This window comes from Sus scrofa, chromosome 15 (genome assembly GCF_054392235.1).
Source record: "Sus scrofa isolate SSC_HxYL_T2T_F1_AM1 chromosome 15, Sscrofa_HxYL_maternal_Yorkshire_Landrace_v2.0, whole genome shotgun sequence".
Lineage (NCBI taxonomy): Eukaryota > Metazoa > Chordata > Mammalia > Artiodactyla > Suidae > Sus > Sus scrofa.
In genome coordinates, this window is record NC_139397.1 from 30,918,027 (window position 1) to 30,937,997 (window position 19,971).

General features: G+C 37.5%; 1 protein-coding gene and 1 long non-coding RNA gene across 6 annotated transcripts in view; both read right to left on the reverse strand.

Moving 5' to 3' along the window:
• The window catches only part of RAB3GAP1 (RAB3 GTPase activating protein catalytic subunit 1), a 137,316-nt gene that overhangs the window by 90,758 nt on the left and 26,587 nt on the right, over window positions 1–19,971 (reverse strand). For all 5 annotated transcript variants that reach the window (XR_014830584.1, XM_085001389.1, XM_085001390.1 and 2 more), the window contains exons 4-5: window positions 5,408–5,540; window positions 586–664 (exon numbers count right to left, since the gene is read on the reverse strand). Coding sequence is in view for 4 of the 5 variants with exons in the window: in XM_085001389.1 (XP_084857515.1) it covers window positions 586–664; window positions 5,408–5,540 (212 nt within the window). In the remaining variant the exon portion in view is untranslated. The remainder of the gene's footprint in view (window positions 1–585; window positions 665–5,407; window positions 5,541–19,971) is intronic.
• Window positions 6,047–12,860, reverse strand: LOC146395776 (uncharacterized). The gene is made up of 2 exons (XR_014830594.1): window positions 9,985–12,860; window positions 6,047–8,838 (listed from the first exon to the last, which is right to left on the reverse strand). It is a non-coding gene; the product is annotated as an uncharacterized LOC146395776 (long non-coding RNA).

A 19,971-nucleotide genomic window follows, 5' to 3' on the forward strand; every position in this document is an offset into this window, starting at 1 on the left:
TTAAAAAACTGAGAGCTGTCCCTCTAAACAAGCTTGTCTAGTAGACAACATTTCATATGTGTCATCAACTTGTGGTTAAAGGAAATGAGTATATTCATCAGGAAAAGACTCTTAAACACTTGCACTTCCTCCTAACTTGGCCTCAGGCACATTTTCCCTTTGCAGATTTTGCTTTGAATGCTGCCACTTTAAGAAATCATAGCAGGAGTTCCCGTGTGCTTTAGCATTAACAAAACTGACTAGTACCCATGAGGATGCAGGTTCAATCCCTGACCTTGCTCAGTGGGTTGAGGATCTGGCATAGCCATGAGCTGCGGTATAAGTCGCAGACATGGTTCAGATCCCACGTTGCTGTGGCTATGGCACAGGCCAACACTGCAGCTATGTTTTGACTTAGCCTGAGAAATTCCATATACTGCAGGTGCAGCCCTAAAAAGACCAAAAAAAAAAAAAAAGAAAGAAATCATAGCAGTAAAATCAGCTACACGCTGAGTTCTGTGTATCCTCCCAGCAAATCATCAAATCTGGGAGAGGTCTTGGGGCCTCCCTGACATATATACACACTAAAGTAAAATATATACTTACCATCTTACCAGGCAATGTGCTCTTGGAGGAAAGTCATTATTCATACACAGCAAATCTTGCATAGATTGTGGAATAACATCTACAGAAACATTTGATAATGAAAAGGTCAGTATGTTCACTCTAATGCAGAATTTTATCATACGATTTAAAGAAATCATCTATAACCTATCTTGCTAATCCATGTAGTTTTGCCATTGCTTAAAAATTTATATCTAAGGCTAACTCTTAAGGAGGGGAAACCAATGTCTCTCTCCTGCTCTTTTCTTCAAAAAAAAAAAAAGTCAACCTACAAAATATATGTGTGTTTATCATTCCTATGTTTATATTTTCCATTGTTCTAAATCATGACTCAAACAATTTCTATTAAGAAAGGCTTGTTGTATTTCTTCTTCTTGGCCTGCCCCTGCATCCACTTTTCTTCAAAATTAGAATTAAAATTTTTTCAACTCTACCTCCGATGGTTAGCCTTTACTCATCCCTGGCCATCTTAAATATTCTTGAAAAACCACTAAGCAGCTTCCCATTTATAACCAATCTACCTGTAAATACTTGCACTACTATCCATAATAAGGCACTAACATCAATTATCTTATTTATACTCATAAATGGATGATAAATTCAAAGTATAAAGAATAACGTTTGTTCATAAAAATATTTTCTTTTGCTATATAGCTATAATTGCTTAGCAAACTTATGGTTTCTTAATTTGGAAAAAGAATAAATAGGAGAACACTAAGGACTTCATGCTCTACTTAACTAAAGCAATAAGCAAATCCAACATAAAAGATCATTGCTCACATCTTCAGACCTGATAATATAGTTTTAATCATTTATCTCCAAATTAACTGGGCTGATGGTTTTCCTGTAACTTCGACCATTAAGTTACAGTTTCAATCACAACCAAATTAAAACAGCACAATACATACACACATGAAGCAAAAATACTTTCACTATCTTATTTTTATATAATAATTTTAATTTTTTTCCATTATAGGTGGTTTGCAGTGTTCTGTCAATTTTCTACTGTACAACAAGGTGACCCAGTCACCCATACATTCTTTATTCTCACATTATCATGCTCCATCATAAGTGACTAGATAATAGTTTCCAATGCTATACAGCAGGATCCCATTGCTTATCCATTCTAAAGGCAATAGTTTGCATCTATTAAACCCAAATTCCCAGTCCTTCCCAGTCCCTCCTCCTCCCTCTTGGCAACCACAAGTCTGTTCTCCATGCCCATGATTTTCTTTTCTGTGGAAAGGTTCATTTGTGCCATATATTAGATTCCAGATATGAGTGAAATCATATGGCATTTGTCTTTCTCTTTCTGACTTCACTTAGTATGAGAGTCTCTAGTTCCATGTTGCTGCAAATGGCATTATTTTGTTCTTTTTCATAGCTAAGTAGTATTCCATTGTGTGTATATACCACATCTTCTTAATCGAGTCATCTGTCGATGGACACTTAGGTTGTCTTTCATGTCTTGGCTATTGTGAATAGTGCTGCAGTGAACATGCGGGTGTATGGGTCTTTTCCAAGGAAAGTTTTGTCCGGAATATACCCAAGAGTGGGATTGCTGGGTCATACGGTAGTTCTATGTATAGTTTTCTGAGGTACCTCCATACTGTTTTCCATAGTGGTTGTACCAATTTACATGCCCAGCAACAGTGCAGGAGGGTTCCCTCTTCTCCACACCCTCTCCAGCATTTGTTATTTGTGGACTTATTAACAATGGCCATTCTGACTGGTGTGAGGTGGTACTTCATAGTAGTTTTGATTTGCGTTTCTCTAATAATCAGTGATGTTGAGCATTTTTTCATGTGCTGTTGGCCATCTGTCTATCTCCTTTGGAGAAATGTCTATTCAGGTCTTTTGCCCATTTTTCCATTGGGTTGTTGGGTTTTTTGCTGTTGAGTTGTAGAAGTTGTTTGTATATTTTAGAGATTAAGTGCTTGCCAGTTGCATCATTTGAAACTATTTTCTCCCATTCTGTAAGTTGTCTTTTTCGTTTTTTTTTTAATGGTTTCCTTTGCTGTGCAAAAGCTTGTCAGTTTGATTAGGTCCCACTGGTTTATTTTTGCTTTTATTTCTGTTGCCTTGGGAGACTGACTTGAGAAAACATTTGTAAGACTGATATCAAAGAATGTTTGCCTATGTTCTCTTGCAGGAGTTTGATGGTGTCTTGTCTTATATTTAAGTCTATAAGCCATTTTGAGTTTATTTTTGTGCATGATGTGAGAGTGTGTTCCAGTTTCATTGATTTACATGCGGCTGTCCAGTTTTCCTAGCAACACCTGCTGAAAAGACTGTCTTTTTCCCATTTTATGTTCTTGCCTCCTTTGTCAAAGATTAATTGACTGTAGGTGTTTGGTTTACTTCTGGGTTCTCTATTCTGTTCCATTGGTCTGTGTGTCTGTTTTGGTATCAGTACCACACTGTCTTGATTATTCAGGCTTTGTAGTATTGCCTGAAGTCTGGGAGAGTTATGCCTCCTGCTTGGTTTTTGTTCCTCAGCATTGCTTTGGCAATTCTAGGTCTTTAGTGGTTCCATATAAATTTTTGGATTGTGTGTTCTAGTTCCTTGAAAAATGCCAGGGGTAACTTTTACTATCTTAAATTCATTCATTTTCTCTCATATCAGTCTCTTTTATCTATTCATCTCAGAAACACTGATTCTAAGCCCCCCTACTATCACAGTTTTTCTGTGATATATGATCTTTCTGTAAATTAACAGCATTTTAAGATTCTTCTACCTTGAACAGTTTCCTTCAGTAATTAGTGGAATATTAGACCCATAAAGCTCTGTGCTATTATCAGACTTCCCACCAGTTGCATTTATTTCCCTCCTCCTATTTCAAAAATATGCATGTTCACATTCTGGTTTAATTATTTTACTTTACTATATAACAGTCCTGTATATGTGTATACATGGTCAAACATCTGCCCTAGTTTACGAATCTAAATGCAAATGCTATCAAATTGCTTTGTTTGTGAAAATACAATAGAAAAGATATTGTAATTTTATTCCTATACAAGACACATATATTTCAGGCCTACACTTAGAAATGAAAATCTGTTTTGACAAGTAAAACTTAACTGTATGTTATTTTTGAGTCAATGAAGAAGAATATTTCATCAACAGATGCAAATTTCATGTTTTTTTAAAATACCTTGTTCACTCACTGTTTTGCACTAGCATACCTCAAAATACAGATTTTGGATGATATGACCTATTAACAACTATAAGCACTATTTACTGAATGCCTAATATGAGCCAGTACTGAGATAGGTACTTTATAAAATTTAATTAAAATATTAATTCAGAATTAGAAGTTATAGCATTTCAAGTCAGCAATATATTATGAAAATATCATAATATATTATAATTTATCATAATATCATAATTTAAAAACTATTCTCTTAAAATGAATCTTTCTCTAAAAATTGTAATATAAACTAAAGGTCCTATTGCAAGTTAGTAAATTACTCCTAGGAAATAAAACATATGCTTTTTTGAGGAAGAAACTAACTCTTAAAATCTTTTATTATGCTGCAAAGGATGTTTGCTAACTTGAATACTAATTGCAGTGTTTATACAAGAGCCTGGTAACATTAGGAATCATGATATTGGTACTCATGTACAGTGTCTCATGAAATCTTCCCATTAACCCCCCAGGTAGTATTACTTCATTTTACAAATATGATCAGTGACGTTTAGAAAGGTCAAGTAACTAGTAAATAGAAAAACCAGAATCTTAATCTATTTTATCTGACCCCAAAGTCTGAGATATATCCAAAAAATGACATTGACTAATCTGTAAGTGACTCTTTTTTAAAATTCTTCAAAGCCCAGCTTAGTTACTTAATTCTCCATGACATCTTCTCCAATCGCTCTGGATTAAAAGTGATCCTTTCTCCTCTGAACTCCAGTGGAACTTTGTGTCTTGGGATGGCACTTTCACTTTTTTCGTTCCATCATTGTTACTGATTTAAAAACTTTATCTCCCCTACTGGAAAGTAAATTTCTTTTATCAATTGTGCTTAGCAAAGTACCTAGCACATATTAGGCATTTGATAAAAATTTGCTTATTTAATTAATTTTTATTTTATTTTTATTTAAGAATTTTATTTTTTCTATTAGTTGATTTACAATGTTCTGTCAATTTCTGCTGTACAGCAAAGTGACCCAGTCATTCATATACATACATTCTTTTTCTCACATTATCCTCCATCATGTTCCATCATAAGTGACTAGATATAGTTCCCTGTGCTATACTGCAGGATCTTACTGCTTATCCATTCCAAATGCAATAGTTTGCATCTACTAACCCCAAACCCCAGTCCATCCCACTCCATCCCTAATTTAATTAATTTTTAAATGAATGATGCTGTGATTTTTCCTCTATAAGGATCATACTCTACTTCAGATATGGTAAAACAACTGTACATAGAAAAATCATCTCCAGATGGTGCTACTTAATTAAGAGAAACAGGAGTTCCTGTCATGGCTCAGTGGTTAACAAACCCAAACCATGAGGACAAAGGTTTGATCTCTGGCCTCGACCAGTGGGTTAAGGATCTAGCATTGCAGTCAGCTGTGGTGTAGGTTGCGGACATGGCTTGAATCTGGTTTTGCTGCGGCTATGGTGTAGGCCAGCAGCTACAGCTCTGATTCGACCCCTAGCCTGGGAACCTCCATAAGCTGCGTGTGCGGCCCTAGAAAGACAAAACACATATACATACAAAGAAATAAATTCACAAATTGAAGTTATAATCACTCTCACTAGTGAAGAGTTTGAAACATATAGTATAAACTTACCTTCTAATACTTCATCCTTTCCTTCTTTATCAGTGGATTCTTGTACAAGATAATGATGAGTGACTGAGAACTTGAAGTCAGCAAAGGAAATTTCATCTGATTTCTCTTCCCACGTGCCAGAGGTAAATATACCCTGTATTTAACAACCAAAAAACACACAAAAAAAACAAAAAACAAAAAAAAAAAAAAGGAAAAAGGAAAAACATCCTTAAGGTAATCCATAGTAACCATTAGGTTTATTAACCAAAGATTTTTTTCCCCTTTTTCTGCCAATTAATTTAAAAGTTCCATCCTACATTTAACCTCCCCATAATGAATGGGAAAGGAAAAATACATGTGAATAAACCAAGAGGAAGGTATTTTATAAATGATTTATCAAAATGTTTCCTTTAAAAAGACAATTCCCCTAGAATATTAATGACCAAGTAACTTACAAAATTATACTTTCAAGTATTCTTCTAAGATGAGTCTCTATATAACCATGAATATACAGTAAACCCCATGTCTCTGCGCACAGACACACACACACACACACACACACACACACACCCACCCAACACCTTTTCTACCAAGAGCAGAATCTCTACCATTACTTTTTAAACTGGTTAAACTTCATAAATTTTGAAAATCAGAAAAAAATACACAGCAACAAAATATAGTTTATTATAAATAAACTCAAATATAAAAACATCACTATGTAGTACACAGCATTACTGGACATCAGAAACTGCTTTAAAAAAAGCAATTTGTAAAATCAATTTAAGTGACACGACATCTGAAGCACTTATTTAACAGCTTCTGCAAGCTTCTTTACAAAGATTTGGCATTCAAATATTTTCATTAAACAACAACTTGACTGGCAAACATTTAGTTAAACATTCCAAAACACCCCCTTACTTACACAACTTAACCATAAAGAAGGATTTTCCCCCACAGAGCCTCTAATCTTCCATAGCTATTCTTTCCATCAGAGGATTATACAGTCATTACAGCATAGCATCACTACAGGGCCAAAATATCAACCCAGCAACTTTCAAGTACAGACAGCCCGAACTACAAAGTAAAAAATGTAAGGAATGACTCTGTAAGGGGTGTGCCACAACCCAGGGAGTGCTGGGGGGAGGCCTGAGCCCACCAGAGAAGTAAGGCACCATTTGGGGGCGGGGGCAGGACCACCATAGTGACTTCCTTCTCTGCACATGAGTAGGCTCTCAAGCAGCAGGGCACCTCTTGAGCAGACTACAAGGATGGGTAGAAACCATCCAAGACTTCTTGGACTCCAGAGGTAGGCACAGCCTGCCACCACTGAGGGTCCTCCCATGACCAAGCACTGCCAGCCACCCCAGTCATCCCAGGGGTCACTGCCATGGAGAGTCTTGCAACCAAGCACCACCTACTGCCCACACCTCCCTGGGAACAAACACACCCTCCAATGCCACTGACAAGAGCCCTGGGTATCACCCTCACATCCCTGGGGGTCACTGCCCCTGTTGAGGGCCCTGCAACCAGGCAGGGCCTGCAGTCTGCACCTTCCCATGGGTCACCACCAGTGCCAAGGACCCAGTGACCAGGCACCACCTGCAAGTGCTGCACAGTGCCACCACCACCCCATAAGCATGGGCAGGCCATGCACTTGCACACTCCTTACCAAGGGGACAACAGCACACATTGAGGAAAGAGACGGCAAGCCTTCAAACCAAAAGCAGTCCTAACACCAAAAAAAAAAAAACAAAACAAAACAGGAAACCCACATAAAATACCCAGGGATGCTTCCACATATATGTAGCCCTCCAAGATTACAGTAGATAACTGTTTTCCCTAAACTCATGAGTAAGAACAACATAAGCAAAATGAAGATGCACAGGAACCATTCCCAGTTAAAAGAACAGAAGAATTCCCATGAAGAAGCAAACAATGAGATGGACATCTGCAGTCTAATAGACATCAAGTTCAAAAAGGAAGTAATGAAAATACTGAAAGAATTAAGAATAGCTATCAAGTTAATGCAGATTACTTTAAAAAAAGAACTAGAAATTATGAGGAGCCAAGAAAAATTAGACAATTCATTTGCCAAGACGAAAGCTGAGCAAAAGGCATCAAACAGTAGAATGAATAATGCAAAGGAACAAATAAGTGACTTGAAAGATAGAAAAATGGCCATCACCCAGTCAGGAAATCACCCAGATAGAAAGCCAAATGAAAAAAGAAAAGAGAAAGCAAGCAAGTAAGCAAGCAATAAGAGAACTATGGGGTAACATATACTGGCATGATGTATTACACCAATAGGGATCCCCAGAAGGAGAAGCAAGAGGAAGAGGAATTGAAAATGTATTTGAGGAGTTCTTGTCATGTCTCAGTGAAAACGAATCTGACTAGCATCCATTAGGACACAAGTTCAATCCTTGGCCTTGTTCAGTGGGTTAAGGATCCAGCATTGCTGTGAGCTGTGGTGAAGGTCACAGACACCACTCGGAGCTGCTATTGCTGTGGCTGTGGTGTAGGCCAGTGGCTACAGCTCCAATTCGACCCCTAGCCTGGGAACATCCATATAACTCACCTGTGGCACTAAAAAGGCCAAAAAAAAAAAAAAAAAAATGAAGAAAAGAAAATGTATTTGAAGAAATTATGGTTGAAAATTCCCCATATCTAAAGAAGTAAACAGATATCCAAATGCAGGAAGTACAGAGGGTCCCAAACAAGATGAATCGAAATATGCCTATGCCAAGACATATTGTAATAAAAATGGCAGAAGTTAAAGGAGAGGAATTTAAAGACAGCAAGAGAAAAACAAAGAGTAATTTACAAAGGACCCACCCCCCCAACCAATAAGGCTAATGACTGATTTCTCTACAGAAACACTACAGGCCAGAAGGGAGTGGCAAGATATATTCAAAGTTCTAAAAGGGAAAAATTTACAACCTAGAATACTTTACCTATCAAGATTATCATTTAAAATAGGAGAAATAAGAATTTCTCAGACAAGCAAAAACTAAAAGAATACTGCAATACTATACCTATCCTGAAAGAAATATTCAAATATTCAAAATTTCCTCTAAATAGGAAAGAAATAAGAAGATACAGGTTGGAAGAAATGACAATTGGAAAGTAATCACTTAAATAAGCCAGTATACAGATCACACACACACAAAAAAACCTATATATGAAATCAGTGATAGACACAAGGAACAGCAAAAAGATAAACATAAAGATGTTAAAAAGGACATTAAAATTATAAAATGCAGGGAAGAAGAGTAAGAAAATCTAGACTCTTTTTTTAAAATGTGTCTGAGCCTGTATGACTATCATCAGTCTAAAGCAAGCAGATACAAGAAGGGGCTAACAGACTTAAAACACAGGCCACCACAGGAGTTCCTGTCATGGCTCAGCAGTAACGAACCCAACTAGGATCTATGAAGATGCGAGTTAGATCCCTGACCTTGTTCAGTGGGTTAAGGACCCAGCACAGCCATGAGCTGTGTTGTAGGTCACAGATGCAGCTCAGATCCCATGTTGCTGTGCCTGTGGCTGGCAGCTATAGCTCTGATTCGATCCCTAGCCTGAGAACTTCCATATGCTATGGGTACAGCCCTAAACAGCAAAAAAAAAAAAAAACAAACAAACCAAAAAAAACAAAAAACAAAACAAAAAAAACAAGCAGGCAACCACAAATCAAAAACAAACAATACAGTCACAAAACAAATAAGCATAAAATAAAAGGAAAACATTAATCCACAAAAAGAAAAAGGAACAAAAAGAAACACAGAATCAACTGGAAAGAAAGGTTTAAAATGGCAATAAATACATATTTATCAGTAGTTACCTTAAATGTCAACTGACTTAATGCTCCAGTCACAAGACATAGAGTGGCAGAATGGATTAAAAAAACAAGAGCCTACAATATGCTGCCTACAAGAGACCCACCTTAGGGCAAAGGACACCCATAGATTAAAAGTGAGGGGATTAAAAAAACATTTCGGGAGTTCCCATTGTGGTGCAGCAGGTTAAGAATCCAACAAGTATCCATGAGGATGCAGGTACAAGCCCTGGCCTCACTCAGTGGGTTAAAGGGCCCAGCACCGCCACAGATCATGGATACAGCTAGGATCTGGCATTGCTGTGGTACAGGCTGGTGGTTATGGCTCCAATTCGACCCCTAGCCTAAAAACCTCCATATGCTGCAGGTGTGGCCCTAAAAAAGCAAAGAAAGAGAGAAAGAAAAAACAAAAAAAGAAAAGAATTTCATGCAAAAGAAAATGACAAGAAAGTGGAAGTGGTAATACTCATACTAGACAAAATAGGCTATAAAACAAAGGCCATAAACAAAGATAAAGAAGGACACTATTTAATAAAAGGGTCAATTCAAGAATAGGATATCACATTTGTCAATATATATGCCCCTAATATAGGAGCACCCAAATATGTAAAACAAACAATAACAGACATAAAAGGGGAAGTTGCCAGGAATACAATAACAGTAGGAGACTTTAATGCCTCACTCACATTAATGGACAGATCCTCTAGACAGAAAAATCAACAAGGGAACAGAGATCTTACATGACATAATAGAACAGTTAGACTTAATATTTTAAGGACATTACATTCTACCCAAAAAACAAAAACAAACAAAAGCCAGAATATACATTCTTTTCAAGTGCATAAGGAACACCCTCTAGGACTGATCACACACTGGGGCACAAAACTAACTTCAACAAGTTTCAGAGTACAGAAATCATTTCAAGCATCCTCTCTGACCACAATGGCATAAAACTAGAATCAATCACAGGAAAAGAAAGGCAGAAAAAACTGACTACATGGAGATTAAATAACATGCTACTAAAAAAAACCCCAATGAGTAACAAGGAAATCAAAAAAGAAATTTAAAAATACCTTGAGGAGTTCCCATTATGGTGCAGCAGAAACAAATCTGACTAGGAACCATGAGGTTGTGGGTTAGATCCCTGGCCTCGCTCCGTGAGTTAAGGATCTGGATTTGCTGTGAGCTGTGGTATAGGTTGGAGATATGGCTCAGATCTGGCGTTGCTGTGGCTGTGGTGTAGGCCGGCAGCTGTAGCTCCAATTGGATCCCTAGCCTGGGAACCTCTATATGCTGTGCAGGTACAGTCCTAAAAATAAAAAAAAAACAAAAACAAAAAAACCACACCTTGAGATAAACAGCAATGAAAACACAACCATACAAAATCTATGGGATATTGCAAAAGGAGTTCTTAGAGGCAAGTTCATAATGATGCAGGCCTTCCTCAAAAAACAAGAAAAATCTCAAATCAACAACGAAACCTACCACCTAAAAGAATTAGAAAAAGAACAAACAAAACCTAAAGTCAGAAGAAAAAAGGAAATAATAAAGATCAGAGAGGAAATAAATAAAACAGATTAAAAAAAAAAAAAAAGGAGTTCTCTCTGTGGCACACTGGGTTAATGATCTGGCTTGTCTCTGTGATGGAGCCAGTTTGATCCCTGGCCTGGCACAGTGGGTTAAGGATCCAGCATTGTCACAGCTATGGTGAAGTCTACAGCTGCAACTTGAGTTCAATCCATGGCCCAGGAACTTGCATATACCATAGGTGTGACTAAAAAACTAAAAACAATAGAAAAAAAATCAAGGAAACCAAAAACTCATCAAGAATAAAAGAGAGAGAATACAAATAAACAAAGTAAGAAATGAAAAAGGAAAAACCTCAATTGATACTGCAGAAATACAAAAAAAAAAAATAAGAGAATAGTATGAAAATTATATGCAACAAATTTGTCAACCTAGAAGAAATGGATAACTTTCTAGAAACATAGAGCCTACCAAAAGTGAATCAAGAAGAAATCATTTGAACAGACAGATCACTAGAAATGAAATTTAATATACAATTTAAACAAACAAACAAACAAACAAAAAAACTCCCTACAAAAGTCCAGCACCAGATGGCTTCACAGGTGAATTCTACCAAACATACAAGGAAGAATTTATACTGATCCTTCCTAAACTCTTCCAAAATACTTTCAAAGACATTCTATGAAGTAACCATCAGCCTAATACCAAAACCTGACAAAGATACTACCAAAAAAGAAATTATAGGCCAGTATCTTTGATAAATATACATGCAAAAATTCTCAACATTTTAGCAAATCAAATCCAACAACACACAAAGAAAGATCATATACCAGGACCAAGTGGGGTTCATCCCAAGTTCACAAGGATGGTCCAACATACACAAATCAATGGGACAGACCACATTAAAAAGAAAAGTAAAAAACCACATGATCATCTCAATAGATGCAGAAAAAGCACTATACAAAATTCAACTCCATTCATATAACAAAGTGGGTATAGAAGGAATATATCTCAACATAATAAAAGCCCACATTAACAAACCCACAGCTAATTGAATGCTCAACACAGAAAAGCCAAAAGCCTTCCCACTAAAATCTGGAACAAGACAGACAAGGATATCCACGCTCATCACTTTTATTCAGCATATTGGAAATACTAGCCATAGCAAACAGACAAAAAAAGAAAAAAAGAAAAGAAAAAAAGAAAGAAAAAGGAAAGAAAAGGTATCCAAATTAGAAGAGGTAAAATTGTCACTCTATGCAGATGACATGATACAGAAAACTCCAAGATGCAGATGACATGATACAGAAAACTCCAAGGACTCTATACAAAAACTACTTGATCTGATAAACAATTTCAGCAAAGTAGCAGAATACAAGATTTACATTTAGAAATCGGCTGCATTTCTATATACTAACAATGAAATATTAGAAAAGGAATATTAAAAAATAATACCTCTGAAAATGACACCAAAAAAATTAAATACCTAGGAATAAATCTACTAAGGAGGTGAAAGACGTATAGACTAAGAAATTAATAAATTAATTAATAAAGGAAATTAAACAAAATTCAAAGAAACAGAAAGATATCCCACACTCCTGGAATGCAGAATATTGTTAAAATGACCATACTACCCAAAGCAATCTATAGATTTAATGTGATCCCTATTAAATTATTCATGACATTTTTCACATAACTAGCACAAAAAATCCAAAAACGTATAGAGAACCATAAAAGATCCAGAATTTCCAAAGCAATTCTGAGGGGGGAAAAAAACATAACTGAAAGCATAATTCTCCCAGACTTTAGCTCATATTACAAAGCTACAGTAATTAGGACAGTGTGGTTTTGGTACAAAAACAAACACATGGATTAATGGAACAGAACAGAAAGTTCTGAAATAAACCCACACACCTATGGGCTTAGTTTCCAAAATATACAAACTCACACAACTCAACAACAAAAAAAACAAGCAACCTGATGAAAAAATAGGCAGAAGATCTAAATAGACATGCAACTGATTTCTCAATGTTAAAATGTTGGTAGTTTGCACCTATCAATCTTTGGGCTTGGTAGGTGTGCAAACTATTACATTTATAACAGGTAGACAATAAAGTCCTGCTTAATAGCACAGGGAACTGTATACAATATACGAGATATATATATATATGCACACACACATAAAAAGAGAGAGAGTGTGTCACTTTGCTTATAGAAGTAATTGGTACAACATTATAAATCAACTAAATTTAAAAAAATACAAGGGAGATCAATTGATGGAGTGGGAGGATGCTGAACTCATCTTCACAAAGGAACACATTGCAGTACAGCTACATATGAAGCAATTCATACTGAAAACAAGTTGGAGACTGATAGACTCTTCTACAACCAAGGCTATGAAGAAAGATCTATATGAAGTCAGGCAGAATGTGAGCAGAAGCAAGCAGGACCCAAAGCACTATAAGGGGACATAGAAGAGAGGGACATCATAGGCTCAGAGATCCTACCTGGGGAGTGAGTGGTCCAAGTTACATAATGGGCACACCAGCCCTGGGATCTGACACCAGAAAGATAAGATGTGTCCACTTAGTTGGTATGAAAACCAGTGGGTCTTAAGGGAGGACTATAAGATATTGAGATTCTGCTCCTAAAGAACACACATTTGCTTACTCCTGGGAACAAGGCCTAGGAAGAAAACTGAAACTTCTCTGAGCTCTGGTCGGTTTCCTACAACCACACAAAAGTGAACCCTCACACAAACCAAGCACCTACTCTAGCCAGTCTATCTATGGTGCTGCTCCCCATGAGGAGTCAAAAATGTATTTCATCAAGTTATGGCTTAAAACTTTCCAAACCAGAAGATGGAAACAGGATGCCATAGCCAAGGAGAGTGTGCACTTAGGGTGAGCCAGGTGAGAGTGGCCATGCTGGTACTCACAGAGGCAGTGAATTGGGAGCTGTCTACAGCTCTGACTGATGTGCTGGGACAATACTAGGACACGACCCCGCCCACACCACTTGCCTGTTCTGACCTATACTATTCCAATGCTGCTCTCCTCTAGGGCAAGGGTACCATTCCCAGGAGTTGGGAGAGAAGACACTTAGAGTGAATGACACTTAGAGTGAAGACACTTAGAGTGACTGACCCTCAAGGCTCCTGCTCCAGCATATTGTAACCCATCTGATAAGGCTGAGTACAGGAGAAACTCTGGCTCCCAACTAGCTCTGACTCTAGTCCCTCTAGATCCAGCCCCCCCTTCTACCAAAGCAACAGCCACCAGTGATCAGAACCCACGCTCACACTTCAGATCCAGTTTACCCACCAAAGATACCAGACACACACAGAATACACAAGGATGCTCCCACCCAATGACATCTGTTCAAGACCATGATAGGTAACTTTAACCTAATTTCATAGAGACACAGAAAGTTAAACAAAATGAGAAGACAAAGGAATTTATTTCAAGCACAAAACTGAAAAAAAACTAATGAAACAAAGATAAATAAATGAACAGATACAGAGTTCAAGTAATTAGAAATACGAATGCAAACTGAACATCAGAAGAAAATAGATGAACACAGTGAGATTTTTAACAAGGAACTAAAAAACATAAAACCCAGTCAGAGCTGAAGAATGCAGTAATGGAAATAAAAAACAAACTAAAAAAAATTGGCAGAGAGACTGAGGGTAGTGGGGCAAGTAAGTGTTTATTAAGAGAAAAGATGTTCAACATCACTATTAGAGAAATGCAAATCAAAACCACTATGAGGTACCACCTTCCACCAGCCAGAACGGCCATCATAAAAAGTCTACAAACAAGAAGTGCTGGAGAGGGTGTGGAGAAAAAGGAACCCTAGTACACTGTTGGTGGGATTGTAAATTGGTGCAACCACTGTGGAAAACAGGATGGAGATTCCTCAGAATACTAAACATAGAACTACTATTTGATCCAGCAATCCCACTCCTGGGCATCTATCCAGAGAAAACCATGACTCGCAAAGACACATGCACTCCGATGTTCATTGCAGCACTCTTTGCAATAGCCAAGACATGGAAACAACCTAAATGTCCATCGACAGAGGAGTGGATCAAGAAGAGGTGGTACATACACACAATGGAATATTACTCAGCCATTAAAAGGAACGAAATACCAGCATTTCTAGCAACATGGATGGAATAGAAATTATCGTGGTAAGTGAAGTTAGCCATACGATGAGACACCAACATCAAATGCTTTCACTGACATGTGGAATCTGAAAAAAGGACAGACTGAGCTTCTTTGCAGAACAGATGCTGACTCACAGACATTGAAAAACTTAGGGGAGTTCCCATCGTGGCACAGTGGTTAACGAATCCGACTAGGAACCATGAGGTTTCGGGTTCGATCCCTGCCCTTGCTCAGTGGGTTAACGATCCGGCGTTGCCGTGAGCTGTGGTGTAGGTTGCAGACACGGCTCGGATCCCGCGTTGCTGTGGCTCTGGCGTAGGCCGGTGGCTACAGCTCCGATTCGACCCCTAGCCTGGGAACCTCCATATGCCACGGGAGCGGCCCAAGAAATAGCAACAATAACAACAACAACAACAACAACAACAAAAAAGACAAAAAAAAAAAAAAAAGAAAGATAAAATTGTATTTAAAAAAAAAAAAAAAAGAAAAACTTAGGGTCTCCAGAGGAGACAGTTAGGGGGGTAGGGGGAATGTGCTTGGGCTGTGGGATGGAAATCCTGTGAAACTGGATTGTGATGATCATTATACAACTACAGATGTGATAAATTCATTGAATAATAAAAATAAATAAATAAAAATAAATTTTAAAAAAACTAGAAAAAACTAACAGCAGACTAGGTAATACAGAAGAGCATGTAAGTGACCTGAAAGACAGAATAATGAAAATTACCCATGAAAACAGCAAAAAGAAAAAAAAAATTAAATGAGAACACCTTGAAGGACCTCTGGACCTCAAGCACGTTAACATGCACATTATAGGGATCCCGGAAGGAGTCAAAAATGTACTTCAAGTTATGGCTGAAAACTTTCCAAATCAGAAGAAGGAAACAGATATTCTGGTACAGGTACAGGTACTCTGGTACAGAGTCCCAAACGAGATGAACCCAAAAAGACCCATACCAAGACATACCATAATTAAAATGGCAAAGTTAAATAGAAGATACCAAAAGCAGCAAGTGGAAAATAAAGAGTCATGTACAAGGGAAACTACATAAGGCTATCAGCTGATTTTTCTGCAGAAACGTTGCAGGCTGAAATGGAGTGGCATGACATATTTAAAGTGCTCAAAGGGTAAAACCTGCAACCTAGGGTAAACTTCCCTGCAAGATTATCATTCAGAATTGAAGAGGGAAAAAAGAACTTCTCCAATAAGCAAAAGCAAAGAGTTCATCAATACTAAACCAACTGTGGGAGTTCACCAGTGGCCCAGCAGATACAGCATTGTCACTGCTGTGGCTCACTGTCATTACCGTAGCTCAGGTTCAATCCCTGGCCCAGGAACTTTTGCATGCTATGGGTATGGTCAAAAAAATACTAAACGAACCTAACAAGAAGTGTTTAAGGATCTTCTCTAGGTGGAAAAGACTACAATAAAAAGAATTTACAGGAAAGGGAAAATTCCACTCATAAAGGCAAATATATAGTAAAGGCTGTGGATCAATACCTTAAATAAGCTAGTACAAAGATTAAAACCCAATAAAAGATAAAATCAACTATAACTAAAATACAGAGACAGGATTAAGATGCCAGAGTAAAAGGACTGGAGCTCACTTTCTCTTATAAAAGTAACAAAATTACAACCAACTGCTGAACAACCTTCAACCAAATAGACTACAAAATATCAAAAAAAAAAAAAAAAATCCTACTCCAGAAGACAAAGAGGAGGCCATATCAAGATGGTAGAAGGGGAGACTACATGATATAAGAAACCCCATACCCACTGGGTGGGCAGTCCACAGACTGGAAAATAACTATCACAAAGACTCACCTACAGGATAAAGAGTTCTGAGCCCCACGTCAGGTCCCCATGCCTGGGGATCTGGCTTTGGGAGAAGGAGCCCCTGAAGCATTTGGCATTGAAGGCCAATGGGGCTTGTGTATGGGAGCTCCACAGGAATGGGGGAAAAAAGACCCCATTCTTCAAAGGTGCACAAGGCTTTCAAGTGCACTGGGTTTCAGGGCAAAGCAGAGACTCTACAGGATCTCAATCAGACCTGACTGCAGTTCTTGGAGTATCTCTTGGGCAAAGAGGAGGTGAATATGGCTCGCTGTCAGGGAAGGGCATTCGAAGCAAAGGTCTCAGGAATAATTATCAGCATGTGCTCCTGTAGAGGCAGCCATTTTGGAAAAATCCGGCCCTACCCATCAGGGCTGAGAAGCCCCAGGCCAAACAATAATCCAAGGGGGAACACAGCCCTACCCATCAGCAAAAAGGCTGCCTAAAGAACCCCAAGGCAACCTCTAACCTCACACAGAGACAAAGCCCCACCCACCAGATGGATAAGAATCAGCTCTATCTAGCAGAGGGCAAGCACCAGTCCCTCCCATCAGGAAGCCTACAGTAATCCCCTGTATTGACTTCAGCCACAAGGAGGGGTGGACATCAGAAGCAAGAGAGGCATCTCTATTATCTGCAAAAAGGAGACCACACCATAAACCTATAAAAATGAAAAGGCAGAGAATTATGACCCAGATACGGGAGCAAGAAAAAAACCCAGAAAAAACACTTAAGTGATCTGGAGATTATCAACTTCCATGAAAACGACTTTAGACTGATGATAGTGAAGTTGATTCAAGACCTTGGAAGTAAGCTGGAGGCAAAGAATGATAAATTACAAGAAACAGTGAGCAAATAGAAGATTTAAGGATTAAGCAAGCAGAGAAGCAAAAATACAAAAATAGAGAATTCATTAGAAGCAATCAACATCAGAATACAGGAAACAGAAGAACGAATAAGTGAGGTGGAGGACAGACTAGTGGAAATCACTGATGCGGAACAGAAAAGAGAAAAAAGAGTGAAAAGAAATGAAGACAGTCTAAGAGAACTCTTAAACAATGTTAAATGCACCAACACCCATATTATAGGGGTGCCAAAAGGAGAAGAGAGTGATAAAGGGCGATAGAAAATATTTCAAGATATAATAGCTAAAAACTTCATTAACATGGGAAAGGAATCACTCACTCACATCCAGGAAGCACAACGAGTACCATACAAAATAAACCCAAGGAGGGGCACCCCAAGATACATATTAATCAAACTGACCAAAATTAAAGACAAAGAGAAAATACTGAAAGCACTTAGGTAAAAGAAATAAATAAAATACAAGGGAACCCTGACTATTGGCAGATTTTTAGGAGAAACTCTGCAGGCCGGAAGGGAGTAGAATAATATACTTAAAGTGATGAAAGGAAAAAAACCTCCAACCAAGATTACTCTACCCAGCAAGGTTCTCATTCAGATTTGAAGGAGAAATCAAAAGATTTATAGACAAGCAAAAGCTAAGGGAATACAGCACCACTAAACCAGCTTTACAACAAATACTAAAGCAACTTTTCTAGTTGGAAAAGGCCACAACTAGAAACAAATATATTACAAATGACAAGGCTTACCAGTAAAGGCATACATATAATAAAGATAGGAAATCATCCACAAACATGTTACCAAAATCAAAAATCCATGACAAGAGGAGGGTACACATACAGAACACTGGAGATGCACTTGCAATTGAGACCAAAAACTTAAAAACAATCGTGTGTGTGTGTGTGTGTGTGTACACTCCTATATCAGGGTAACTGCACACCTAAAATCTACCATAAATAAATAAGAAAAAGCAATCCAAACACAACACTAAAGATAATCATCAAACCACAAGAGGAGAGAACAAGAGAAGAAGGGAAGAAAAAGAACAAGACAAATCCAAAACAGTTAATAAAATGGCAATAAGAACATACATATCAATAATTACCTTAAATGTTAATAGACTAAATGCCCCACCAAAAGACATAGACTGGCTGAATGGATACAAAAACAAGATCCATATATATGCTGTCTTCAAGAGACCCACTTCACTCCTAGGGACACATACAAATTGAACGTGAGAGGATGGAAGAAAATACTCCATGCAAACTGGAATCAAAAGAAAGCTGGAATAGCAATACTCATATCAGACAAAATGACCTTAAAAGAAAGAATACTATAAGAGACAAAGGACATTACATAATCATCAAAGGATCAATCCAAGAAAAAGATATAACAACTGCAAATATATATGCACCCAACACAGGATCATCTCAATATATAAGGCAACTGCTAACAACCTTAAAAGGAGAAATTGACAATAATACAATAATAGTGGGAGACTTTAACACCTCACTTACGGCAATGGACAGATCATACAGACAGAAAATCAACAAAGAAACATAGGCCCTTAAATGAGCCATTAGACCAGATAGGCTTAATAAATATTTGTAGGACATTCTATCCAGAAGAAATAGAATACACATTCTTCTCAAGTGCACGTGGAACATCCTCTAGGATTGATTACTACCTTCTGGGCCAAAAATGAAACCTCAACAAATTTAAGAAAATTGAAATCATATCAAGTATCTTTTCCAACCACAACACTATGTGACTGAAAATCAACAAGAAAAAAATTGCAAAAAAAAAAAAAAACCACAAACACGTGGAGACTAAACAAAGCTCAGTGAAGAAATCAAAGAGGAAATTAAAAAAAATACCTAGAAGCAAATGACAACAAAGATACGACACTCCAAAACCTATGGGATGCAGCAAAAGCAGTTCTAAGAGAGAAGTTTATAGCAATACAAGCCCACCTCAGGAAACAAGAAAAAGCTCAAATGAACCACCTAACATAACACATAAAGCAACTAGAGAGAAGAACAGACAAGACCTAAAATTAGCAGAAGGAAATAAATCATGAAGATCAGAGCAGAAATCAATGAAATAGGAACAAAGAAAACCATAGAAAAGATCAACGAAACTGAAAGCTGGTTATTTGAAAAGACCAACAAAATTGATATACCTTTAGCCACTCTCATCAAGAAAAAAAAGAGAGGACTCAAAACAATAAAATTAGAAATGAAAAGGAGACATTACAACAGACATCACAGAAATACAAAGAATCTTAAGAGATGGGTACAAGCAACTATATACCAATAAAATGGACAACCTAGAAGAAATGGACAAATCTTGG